We start from the raw sequence: 12,500 nt of genomic DNA, 5'->3' as shown, positions 1-12,500 counted from the left end.
ACCCTACACACAATGTTGTTCTATGCACAATATGTCACATCTGTACACAGTATAAGGTGTAAAATAATTTTGACACACCCTAAACAGTGATTGATTAATTTCTCATGTGTGATTTAGAATCTTCGGAATAAGGATTGGCTATGGCTGTTTATATGAGTAAGGGAAGGGGACTGTATCCTGAATGGGGGGCTCTAAGGGGAAATACCATTCTACTGAGTAATTGCATTAGAATCCCTGACATTACAGCACCCAAGTGTTCTCATCACATAGTTCTAAAGTGTACGCTAGTTTTGCCTCTTGTTTTTTAAATCGTCCAAACTGGCCGGGTAGTATCTTGTGGTTGAAGTTGTCTTTGCTGTTCGTGTCTGTGTCCGGTAACCTTCCAGTGACCTTCCCTGACAGTTTGCTGTGCTCCTCCTTGCTCCTGTTCTAGTGTGTGTGAATTCAGAGACAACAATGCCTTGCTATTTCATATGGAACGTGTGCAAATGCTGCTGTCTGAAACATTGGGGGGTCACTTTTTAAAACATTTAAGAGTCACTAAAAACTATTGTATTATAATAAATAAACGTGTATGATTCTTAATTTGATCGGTTAAAGAGATGTGTAATCACAAAAATATATTATTTAATATTGCTCCCAATAATGTTAAGTGTCATTAGTACAACTCCTGGTCCCAAGGGTCTTTATGTAAGGTGGCACAGCTGTTAGCTTGGAAAATCCTGCTGCAGCTTATTAGGGAGTCTGTGACTGGGACCGTTTTTAAATGTCACTTTTAAGATTTATATGTTTGACTTGAAATTAATTAAACAAATATTTGTAAAATAATTTGGGATGACAACAAATATCAATTTAATGATGCCTGTCCACATTAAAGAATGTCTCCTCAGTTTGGATTACAGCCTAGTGAGAACCTGGTCGCGGGTCCACTGTGTTCTAAATTATTCGCTGACCCCCATTTTGTCTCTTCCCAGGAAGCCTGACAAATAGCTCTCCCTCATTGAGAGCCGGTGTTTTGAAAACCCTTTTTCAGCCGTGTCAAGACACGATGAATTGGCCAGGGGAAGCATGTTTATAGACTGTGTGAAGAACTTTGTCTTTGTGTGGGAATGTTGGTGACACTGTTACAGTTTGCCTGAATGAACTGTGATGACGTGGCTAATAAGGCATCCTGCTGGGCACCACAGTAGGGGCTTTACAGACCTCCCACCTCAAGCCATTCAGCTCCAGCTCAGTGTGGCTAATATACCAATTCTTCAGGCCTCACAAAGGAGAGCAAAGTCAACTTTCACACCGCAGGGCAAGATAAGTGCTTTAGGAAATAATCGTGTAAACAGAGTGTTACCTTCTGACCTGTAGCTGATACCTTGACTCGGGACAAGACCGCCGAGGCTATCGCATTAGACATGGATATTAAGGGAATAAAGCAGCTGATTCCGCTTACAATGTGTGCTGAGAAACGTTAAGCCAAATCAGTGTGCCACATGTCAACTGATCCCATCACTGGTACCACCACACCCAGAGTTTGCTTGTGTATCGGATGCTTTCTGCTGTTCTTCTTGAGCTGTTTCTTAGCTTGCTGTGACTCTTGAAGATAGAAGTGAGGAAGTCTTCAAGAGTCGCCATTGTGTAATGCGGCAGGTGTTGGTTAAAACATCAATTTTCTGTGAAAATATTATGGAAAGTTTCTTTTTTTTTTAAATGTATTATTATTTATTTATCTTTTTTATTTTTTATTTTATTGAATTAAGGCTTACAAGTAGTTGAAAAGTATTTTATTGCTCTTTTGAAATTAATTTTAATTGATCAGAAAAGTACTAAATATTGTGTGTTATCACTGTCTGTCAAACTTTATGTAAGAGCAATCCAATCCACCGTTAATAGTTGTTTCATTCATTGTTGGGTAACCATGCAACAATGAATCAGTATTTTAATCATCACATTACCAGCATGTGTCAACTTTCATTCACGACACCTTGTTTTAAAAATGATGAAAGCACAAAAAAAACCAACAATGAGCACATATTTATTGCACTCTGAAAATTAGCATCAGCAAATAAACAAGACTGCAAATGTATTGCGGTGTTACTCAGTATTAAAGATTACAAATAATTCCCCCAAAAAATAAAGGTATACCAGCTACTGCAGCTACAAACCATCTGTAGCCAGCACAGCACATGATGTCATGTGTTAATACATTAGTAAGAATGAAATGCTTTTGTCCTTACTAGATAGTCTGACAGTTTTATAATTTCTGTTGCATTAAAAAAAAAAAAAAACGTCTATCTCGTTGTCACCTAAACAATGATGTATGCAGGATACCTGTTTCTGTGAATTAGTTCATTAACACATTACCTCGAAATCAACTCTATAAAAAAATACAGCATTGTTACTTTCAAATTGCTGTTGTATAAGATGTACATTTTGTCTAATAATGACGGACAAAATATTTACAATGAACTTGTGTATTGACACATCACTCTGTTTTCAATGTGTATCAAATATTCGGTGGGACCACTACTGCAAACTTTAAAGAACGTTTTCCTACTTCTCATCCATTTTTAATGTGTAAGAGCCATCTTCAAAAACAACCTCGGTGTTCAGTGTGTTGCTTGGCATTATTAAATACCGTACATATCAGAACATGATATTATTTAAAGATAGCAATCACATTAAAAATAGATGGAAAATACCTTAAAATGAGAAAACTCTTGTAGGCCAAAGTCTCATCTACTAGACTGTTACCCTTTAACGTTTGGTAATGGGATCCTCCTTCAAAGGGGCTAAAGGAAGCTCCATATTTTGCAAACTAATTGCATGATAAGAATGTTCTGAAAGATTTCTGTGCAGCTGTGAGTGTTTTGTTATACCTTCCCAGATTCTGCCTTTGGTTTTATGACACCATAGCAGGAAGAGGCTAACACTAGTCTTTTATGGCACCATAAATATATTGTTATCAGAGTAATGTCATTAAGATTTATCCCCCCGATTTGCTGTGCAAGCATCCTGTATCATCAATTACCTGCAGGTCCTTTTATTTAATTTTTTATCTTTTACACTTTTTAAGGTCACTTTTCAGTAAATGATTAGGTAAAGAAGTTAATAATAGGCTCCTTAGTTGAATTTTAATATAAACTGCTATTTCCTTTGGCTTCTTTCTGTGGATTGGTTATGTCTCCCTGACCAAGAATAATAATAATTGTACTGTCTCAGTCAAAGTGTGATAAGCACAGTATAAATGGTCTACAATATTTTAAAAATCTGTTTTTTTTTTTTTTTTTTTTTTTTTTAAATTTAGGGATGCAGTGAGTTATGTTGACAGACATATTGTAGCTGTGAAACCCTGTAGTGGTGGGTCTATTGTAAACTATTGTATTGTAGGATTATGTGCAAATTTGGGACGTTACATTCCTTACAGTGTTCAACCACCAGGTGGCACTATACGCGAGGCAGAAATTCCAGTATACAAGCATCAAGGATTAACATTTACACCCTAAAGGAGGATTTCTGTTTTGTTTTCTCATCAGAAGTGAAGACATTTGAGGGTTTTTTTTTTTGTACAAATGAAACATAATTGCATGTAAAGATGAAAAAAATATAATAAATGCTTTTCTCTTTGCAGGATCTCAGACCAGAGGTTTGAGAAGGTGCCACATTTTCTCTTTGGAGATTTTAACTTCAGGTTGGATTCTAAGCTTGTTGTAGAGGTAAGTCACTGGATAGACGCTGCAGTGAATTGACAATGTAGTACAGTTATTGGAAATACATTTGTTTTAAAATTCTTTTTATACTCAATGCTGTATATGCAAGCAATTTCTGTTGATTTCTATGTATCGTTTTGTTTTCCTTTTGCTAATACTTTGAATGCACAGCCAATACAAGAGTGGTTTTTTGTTCGTAGAAAAACTTCCACTCTGCTTTCTTGACTGCCTTAAAAGAAATACAGATCATTAATAATGTTGTTAGGACATGGAAATCAGAATGCTTCTTATTAGGAATACATTTTAGCCACAGGCCTCGCTACTAGTGTGCCAGACTTGGTTTCTAATAAAATGAGGGCTCATATCTGATAACATGGGATACAATTTGTTATTAATTTTTATAGTTGTTTTTTTTTTTTTTTTTTTTTTTTTTTTTTTCAAGTTTCATGCTTACCATTTGTATACTGCATTTCTTAATCAAGACTTTATTTATTTATTGCATTTTCAAACCCAGTCAATAAAAAATAAAAATATGGAAAATAGAAATATGGCTTATTATTCAAGAGTAGTCAGTCATACGCTCAAAGATTTTTAACTGATGGCACAGAAGAGGGAAGTGAATGTCAATCAGAAGCTGGCTCTACCAGCATGCTGGTGCTATGCCATCCAAACAAGCTGTTCACTTTAGCCATTATGCTTAAAGAATGCTTAATTGATGTTATTCAGGAAAAAAAAAGGGGGATTGGCATTTTCAGAGCAGGTCTTTTGTAATTTGTGTGTTGGAAAGGCATACAAACTTGCATAAAGTGCAATTGTGAGGGTATCAGAATCTGTGGGTATATGGAGGAGTCTCTCAAACTTTAACTTTACTGATTACTTTAGATGCTTGATGTTCATTTAACACTTTCTTGCACAGCCTAACTTGTGACTCCTTCAGGTGGCTGGTGCAGTTCCAGCCCCCAATGCATTTATTACAAAGGAGCAAACCTTCTGATGACTCTGAAATCTTCAGCTTCCTTCAATGGTGTGAAAACCTTAGTGAGCAAACAGGACATTCAGTGATTTGTTAGCCTGAGTAGCTAAGCAGGTCCAAGCTCAGACTCTTATGGCACTACTTATAATTGGCCCTGTCTTTGTCATTGAGCAGATAATGCAGATTCCAAGCTTATTATTCACCTCATCAGGGTCCCAGCTGTGTTTGTTCACCAAGTGCATTGTGTTGCCCAGTGTCACCAAGGTTAGAATGGGAATGGTTATTCTTTTCAACAGTCCTAAATGCATTTTTAAAAGGGGGTGGTTAAATTGCTAATAACAGAAAAGGGGCAATGTGAGGCAATTCAACAATAAAAAAAAAATAAAAAAAAACAAATCTAAATAAGCACGTGAGGGCAACTGAAAAGCTGGGTACATAGATTTCTGGGTGTTAATGCTTTTTCACACGTCGTTATTAAGGTTGTTGAGTTTGAATAGATTAAAAGTCAGTGTACATGTTTAGCCTTTTCAGTGACCTTTGTCTTCAGCAGGTAGCAACCGCTAATTAAGAAATTAACACATACCTGCAACATCTGGTGGCTCAACTATCTCAACTCAGGACAGTACCACTGAAATATAGTTTCTCATTTGTTTAACATCATGGGAAAATGAGGCCCAATGAGTTAAAACTACTGCAAATGTTGTTAGTACTGAGCTCAGACTAACAGGTTATATACTGCTTCCTCACTGATAGGCCAGGGGTGTCAGACCTTGGCCCTTGTAGGGCACTGGACTCCAGGTTTTAGTTTCAATTAGCCACTAAATATTAATTAACTGCATTTCTTTACAATTCACATAAAATATAACGCCTGGGTCTAACAGTGTATTGAACAATTCAAAATTAATATAAAGATTTAACAGGCTTGTTTTGAACCAAACTCTAAATTGGAATGATCCACAGTAACCAAGGTACCCGTAATGCTGTCTTGTTTTCATTAAGCTAGTCTGCCTCCTTTCCACTAGGCTACACTGTTTCCTTTTGATTCCTGTTGTGCAACAGTTATCTAAAGAGGACCTTCTGTCTAGTAGTTGCCTAGCAACTATTAAATCGGGCCATAGTTTAGAGTTGGGCCAGAATAAGATCCAGACTTGTAAATAAGAGGAGAATCGTCATGGCCTGGTCCCTAAAAACTGAACTGGAAGAAAACAGTATGGACACAAACATGTTGTTAGGCTAAGTGAAAGCCTGTGTTGTGTAGAGAAAAAGGTGATTTCTTGATTATTCATTGAGAAGGGGTTCATTTAACTGATGTAGGTTGCAAAGGGAATGTGATTAAATTATACTTTAAGTTTAATTAAAAAAAAAAAAAATGGTGAGCTGTTAAAATCAGTTTTTCAGGTTGTTATCAGATTATAAAAATAAGTAAACAGGTAAACATACATTATAGGTTCCTATATGCAATGGTATGGATTGAAAGACACAATGGAAAAAATTAATGCCCTCTTAGTGCTTCTAAACAGGTCATCAAATAAAAAAAAAAGAAACATGTGCCCATAGTTAGGCGTTTATTTAATTTCAAGCTTGTTTCTCCAGCAAGGGCTGCTGAGTTCTGTATTCAAGCCACCCATGGTGGCAGACAAAAGGAACCATTTTTTTATTTCACAGAACAGTTCCTGAGAAACAATGGCAATTATATGCAAAGCGTTCTTCAATCGTCAGGCCCTAGCAACTCTTTGAGTGGTTGCAGCGGACCAAGTATTTGAAAGCCTGCTTTTAACATGTGCATAAGGGAGAAGGGTGCTATTTGTCTATGGATTGGATGTAGCGATAAGAGCACAGCATGGAGCTGTTCCTAAGTGGTGGTGGCTGGTGCATCTGAAGAGTGGCCAGGCCCCTCACTAGTGCAATCGGGCTGTGAATCACTGACAAGGATCTATAGCAGCTTATGAATAGTTGTGTTAAAAACTAAACTGCCAGTATGTGGGAAAAACCTGTTTCACTTGTGAGGAGGCCCATTCTAATGTATTGCTTTTTACACCTCCAAGTCATAGAATTAGAAATTAATTTATCTCAGACAATTTATCCCGCAATCCAAAGCCCAACTGTTTTAACATTTTCAAGATTACTAGGAAGGACATTAAATGTCTGTACTTCAGCGTCTTCTTCGAATCAGATTTCCCTTCTCACTGATGGATAAATAGAGAAAGACGTCTTCAGATTTCTAATGGAAGCTAGGCAAGGCCACATGTGATATCTGTGCATAATGTAATCTGTCTGATAGCAATGATAAACCCAAACTGAAACAGGCACAAAGCATGTCATGTGTACAGTGTATTATGACAGCAATTACCCACTACACTGGCCTCTAGCAATCCTTAAATTGGGCTGACTGTATAAGACCACCCTTTTCAAGAAATATAATTTACGTTCGATTACATTTAATTACAAAGATTTTGAATATGCTATGTGTTATCTGGGATAATATTCTTTAGTGGTGGAGTGGAAAAAGGTCATCTTCACTGATCAACGAACCACAATGCTACATCCAGCAGCTGGAATTCACAAATATACTGATAAATATACAGAGCAAAACCCAAAGAGCCACTAAAAGTCAGATATTTATTAAGATTATGTGTGAATGGCCTGAACATTTGATCGGCTAAAAATCAGACCCCTACTCCAATCACATCAACTATTCTTTAATAAAAATGGTTTTTCAGTTTTTATCATGAGATACTGCCTGCATTCTCTGGTAATCCCCTCTGCGTCTCAGATCTGAGATCATTGTTGATGGGACTTGGTTTAACAAGCTACAATGAGCTCTTAAGTAACAGGTCTCATCAACAGCCACATGGCTATCAAGTCGTGACACAGTGGGTTTTATGAAGTAGATAGTGGGTAAACAATGTATTATTATTATTATTATTATTATTATTATTATTATTATTATTATTATTATTATTATTATTAATAGATTGCGGCTTGATAATGGGCTGAGAGTGGTATTTGCATAGCCCATCACAAGGTCTAGTCATGCCTTTATTAATTTGCTGTTTCCACGGGAAGGCTAGACCACCTTTAGAGAGCTGTTTAAATGTACAGGGTCATGACCCTTTTTCCATAAATGTGTTCAGCTACCTACAGCTCGGTGTCTGATCCTAGCTGTCATTTTGTTCCTTTAGCATGCAGAGGTGCCCTTTCCACTCCAGTTGTTCAGGCAGATGTTCTCGATTGATTTTCTTGGCATGAGGGAGGATCTTCCCCACAGGGGGCCTTTAGACCATCAGGGTTTCAGAAATGGAAGCAGGAAGTGGAGGCTTCACACAGTAGCTGGGCTGTCGGCCATGAAAGTCTCCAGCCAGGAAGATTAAAGTTTGAGGGCTCTACTTTTTTACATGTCTGGTGATATCATAAATGTAAAATAAATGGTATTATTAGTGAAACAAAAAAAGTTTAATAATCAAATTACATATGTGCTTTCTTGCTATTTTTAAAACTGGTGTTTGCTTTATGGATGGGATTTAATTTCTTAGAAGCATTCAGCACACCCATTTTATATACCAAAACGGTTGCTTGCTTTAATTAGTACTTTACTGCAGTTTTAAAAGAAAATAATAATAATTAATGCAAATTATTATTGGTATACTGTCCTTATGTTTTTGTTGGTAAATGGCAGTTTCCTATTTTAAATGCTTTTAAAATAAGAATGGTTTATCTTTTCTCAAAGTGTGTATGGCAGTAGTAGATTTTTTTGGAGGGCACTGTCATCTAGATGCTCAGGTCCATCTTGGCATTGTCCCGGGTTAGACAGGTGCAAAATTCTTCACATATTTTACGGGGAGGTCAGTAACCAAAGGCTATAACTAACCCAGAGTTGGCGGAACAATTAATTGCAGCAGACAGAAAGAATTGACTACAATTGACCCTTATTCAGAGGGCTTTTCATAGGAGGACAAAAGGCACAGCCACGTGGATACTAATGGTGTCACAGAGCTCTCCGAAGGTGGTCTATCCTTCCCGCGGAAATAGCAGATTAATAAAGGCATGACTGGACCTTGTGATGGGCTATGCAAATACCATTCTCAGACCATTATCAAGCTGCAATCTAATAATAATAATAATAATAATAACAATAATAATGTCTGTAAAGGTGCCACAGGTTCTGGGAAAAGTATCCTCATTGTTTACCCACTATCTACTTCATAAAACCCACTGTGTCATGACTTGATAGCCATGTGGCTGTTGATGAGACTTGTTACTTAAGAGCTCATTGTAGCTTGTTAAACCAAGTCCCATCAACAATGATCTCAGATCTGAGACGCAGAGGGGATTACCAGAGAATGCAGGCAGTATCTCATGATAAAAACTGCAAAACCAGTTTTATTAAATAATAGTTGATGTGATTGGAGTAGGAGTCTGATTTTTAGCTGATCAAATGTTCAGGCCATTCACACATAATCTTAATAAATATCTGACTTTTAGTGGCTCTTTGGGTTTTGCTCTGTATATTTATCAGTATATTTGTGAATTCCAGCTGCTGGATGTAGCATTGTGGTTCGTTGATCAGTGAAGATGACCTTTTTCCACTCCACCACTAAAGAATATTATCCCAGATAACACATAGCATATTCAAAATCTTTGTAATTAAATGTAATCGAATGTAAATTATATTTCTTGAAAAGGGTGGTCTTATACAGTCAGTCCAATTTAAGGATTGCTAGAGGCCAATGTAGAGGGTAATTGCTGTCATGATACACTGTACACATGACATGCTTTGTGCCTGTTTCAGTTTGGGTTTATCATTGCTATCAGGCAATAACATGTGGCCTTGCCTAGCTTCCATTAGAAATCTGCCATCATTGGTAGTAAGAGCTCCTTTTTAAAAATGCTTTACAGCTTTGTTACAGTGGGCTGTTTACATACGTCTTATTCCATTCCTGTGTAAATAAATCCTGTTATATGTTTCTGTTTTTGACTGGCTGTTATTTTGTGTGTAAGCATCAATATCCCCCATTGTACTTCTTCCTTTTACTTGAGTACCATGAAATTAAAGGTGCGGCTGTTTATAGGCTTTTCTCAGTATCAATGCAGTAAACAGTATTAATGAGCAGGGTAATCTTTTTTTTCTACTGCAAGCTGCTTTACAACATACATGGAAAGCAACAGATTTGCGGGTTTGCATGATAAATTATGTTTTTAGGGCAAATCATTTGCACAGAAATCTTTATTTAGAGATTTAAGAAGCGGTTTTGGAACACTATATCATTTCCCCTGCAAGGTAATGTCTTCCTTCTTATCCTTGCTTTGATTAGCACTTTGTCCCCCCCAATATAAATCAGAACATTGTTGTGTAATTATGTATACAGTACATTAGTCAAGCTAATTAATTTTAGGACCCATCCGTTTAGCCATCAGGGTATCACTGATTACCTCTCACTTTGCTCGGATTTTTGACACCAGCGATTTCAACCCTGCTGCTGCCAGCCTTTCGGGCAAAGATTCATTGAAGGTTAATTAAATCCATCTTCAAAACAACGAGGGGCCAATGAGCCATATCAACGTTGCAACAGTAAATTAAATGATGCAATTGTTTATACTTCCATCATTCCTGAGGCTGGTAGTGGGTTGGTATTGGAGCAGCTGAGCGTGGGGCACACGCTTTAGACCCCTAGAGAATCAGGGCAGCATGTGGCCCTCAACAAAGTTTTAATTTGTGGACTCCGAAAAGATTAAGCTTTATCAGCACTGGCGGCCTTACACAGTGAAACAATAAGAGGCATACTATTCCCAGTGGGTGACAGCAAGTGCTGTCTTTGCTTGAGATGTAAATTGTATACAAAAAGAGAAGCATAGAAGGTGCTTAGAGGGCGGAACTAAAGAGATGGCACTTTGATCAGATTTGCCAAAAAGATTCCGGTTGCGTAATTAAAACATTCACAAATTAAACACAATTATCTGGCTTTTTTTATAAGGGGTGGGGGGCTAAGCGTCATTAGTTTAATTAATAAGCGTGAGTTTGAACTGGGCCCTGGTTTTTCTTTTGTCATTGTGCTTGTGTCTGGGAGAGTGGTGACGGGCAGCTGGAGAGGCTCTGAGGGCGATGATGTGACACAGGGTGACAGCAGTGCCAGGGACGGTCATCACCGCACATCCCAGCCTGGTGCTCAGTGCTGCCACACATGCCATTCATCACAGAGGTGACACTGATTGTGATTGATGGACATTTGGAAGCTTGGGAGCCTTTTTTTTTTCTCCTGCCATGAGCCTCATTGTGAGGTCTCCTTTGAGGTCTCCAGCAGAGCTTTGTTGCTAGTTTGCTTATTTATTTATTTTTTAACAGGAGGTCTTAACTTGAGAGCTTCAACACATTCCAGTCAACAAACAATATACAGTATTCTATTAATTAATGATGACTTTGTTGAAAAATAAAATACTGACAGTTCTTTAAGATAATTGAAACAGTACAAATAACTGGGATTCTAATAAAAGGAACAGCTGTCCCCCCCGTCCCCTCCTCCTTCAGTTCAGCTTTTCATGAGGAAAAGAAAATAATTTTCTGCTGGATGCTCGCATGCTAAATAGCTCTATTCTTGATAAAAAGTCTTCTGTTAGGTGAAGTGTTGATGCCAAATGTTGTACATTATGAGCTTCCATAACTACTGCCCATATCAACACACTACTACAAAGTCATGCTTGTGCCAAAACATACTGTACCATAGTTTGTCAGCATCATGAAATAAAGCAACAAAACACAAATCGTGTCACGTTGTAAACTGTTTCGTTAATAAATATTTAGAAACATCTGTTTAAAGCGAGTAGTTAGCTGTCTTTCACTGACGCCTTCAGATATTTTATTTGCAAGCTTTTTACAAAAAAAAAAAAGATATCTAAGTACATTACAGTTCTGTCATATAGAAATACTACTTTACTTTTTGAGAAGCCCTGTACTGAAGTGTGTTTTTTTTTTTTTTTTTTAAATCAGCTGCCACTTCTGTTCATATCTCATAAACTATCTGAGATATTATGGAAAGGTAACAGTACCCGTCCCTTCACTTGTGAGCTAATATGGGTGCCATGTTGTGGTCATATAACTTTTTCTGATGATGATCACATTATTTGCGATATTGACTTTACATTTGGTGCACATGAGTGGGTATATCTAGCGTGGGATATATTTTTTGTTTTCTTACCCGAGTGGGATAACAAGCTTACCGGGACTAGTTTTGAATGTGTCGTTGATGGCATTCCATTCCAGTAGTGTGCTGCTGAAGTTCAGATCAGAGCTGCGCCTCGGTGTTTCAAACAGTTCTGCCACCGGTACGTGTTTTAGAACAACTTTTTAAAATGTCTGAAATAATTTCTAATTTCTGTTGTTGTTTTGATTTGGACTCTGATTTCCTTGAGATCGATTCAATCAAGAAATGCCGGTCAAGCTGCTGTGTCTAACTTATCCAATGTACGTAGCACTTTCATTAATACAGCAATGGTGGGAAACAACAGAGCTTAGTGAAGAAATGCCAGATACCGATCGGCCTGCGTCTGACTTGTCTGAGTAGCTTGTAGCCCCTTCATTGAAACCAGTAAAGGTAGGAAACAGCAGAGAGGATGTAAATTGACAGAGCGCAAGGTTCTCTCTAAAGATGGATGCAAATAGGCCATAAACAGTGTTCAAAATGAATCCACGTCGAAGCAGTCTGTTGACATAAGTAAAGATCCGCCAGGCAAAATAATCCCTGAATTAACTGATTTAACATGCTATTGCTATTTATTTTAAATATTAGCAAACAGAATACCGAATGTTTGGTTGTGGTATATAGTTTTTATAA

The 12,500-nt window shown here is 37.4% G+C and overlaps 1 protein-coding gene across 3 annotated transcripts in view; it reads left to right on the top strand.

Annotated features, from left to right (window-relative positions):
- The window catches only part of LOC121321733 (inositol polyphosphate-5-phosphatase A), a 133,911-nt gene that overhangs the window by 92,365 nt on the left and 29,046 nt on the right, over positions 1-12,500 (top strand). For all 3 annotated transcript variants that reach the window (XM_041260829.1, XM_041260827.1, XM_041260828.1), the window contains exon 9: positions 3,623-3,707. In XM_041260829.1, the coding sequence (XP_041116763.1) occupies positions 3,623-3,707 (85 nt within the window). The remainder of the gene's footprint in view (positions 1-3,622; positions 3,708-12,500) is intronic.

This window comes from Polyodon spathula, chromosome 10 (assembly GCF_017654505.1).
Source record: "Polyodon spathula isolate WHYD16114869_AA chromosome 10, ASM1765450v1, whole genome shotgun sequence".
Classification (NCBI taxonomy): Eukaryota; Metazoa; Chordata; class Actinopteri; order Acipenseriformes; family Polyodontidae; genus Polyodon; species Polyodon spathula.
This window is presented reverse-complemented; position numbering and strand designations above follow the sequence as displayed.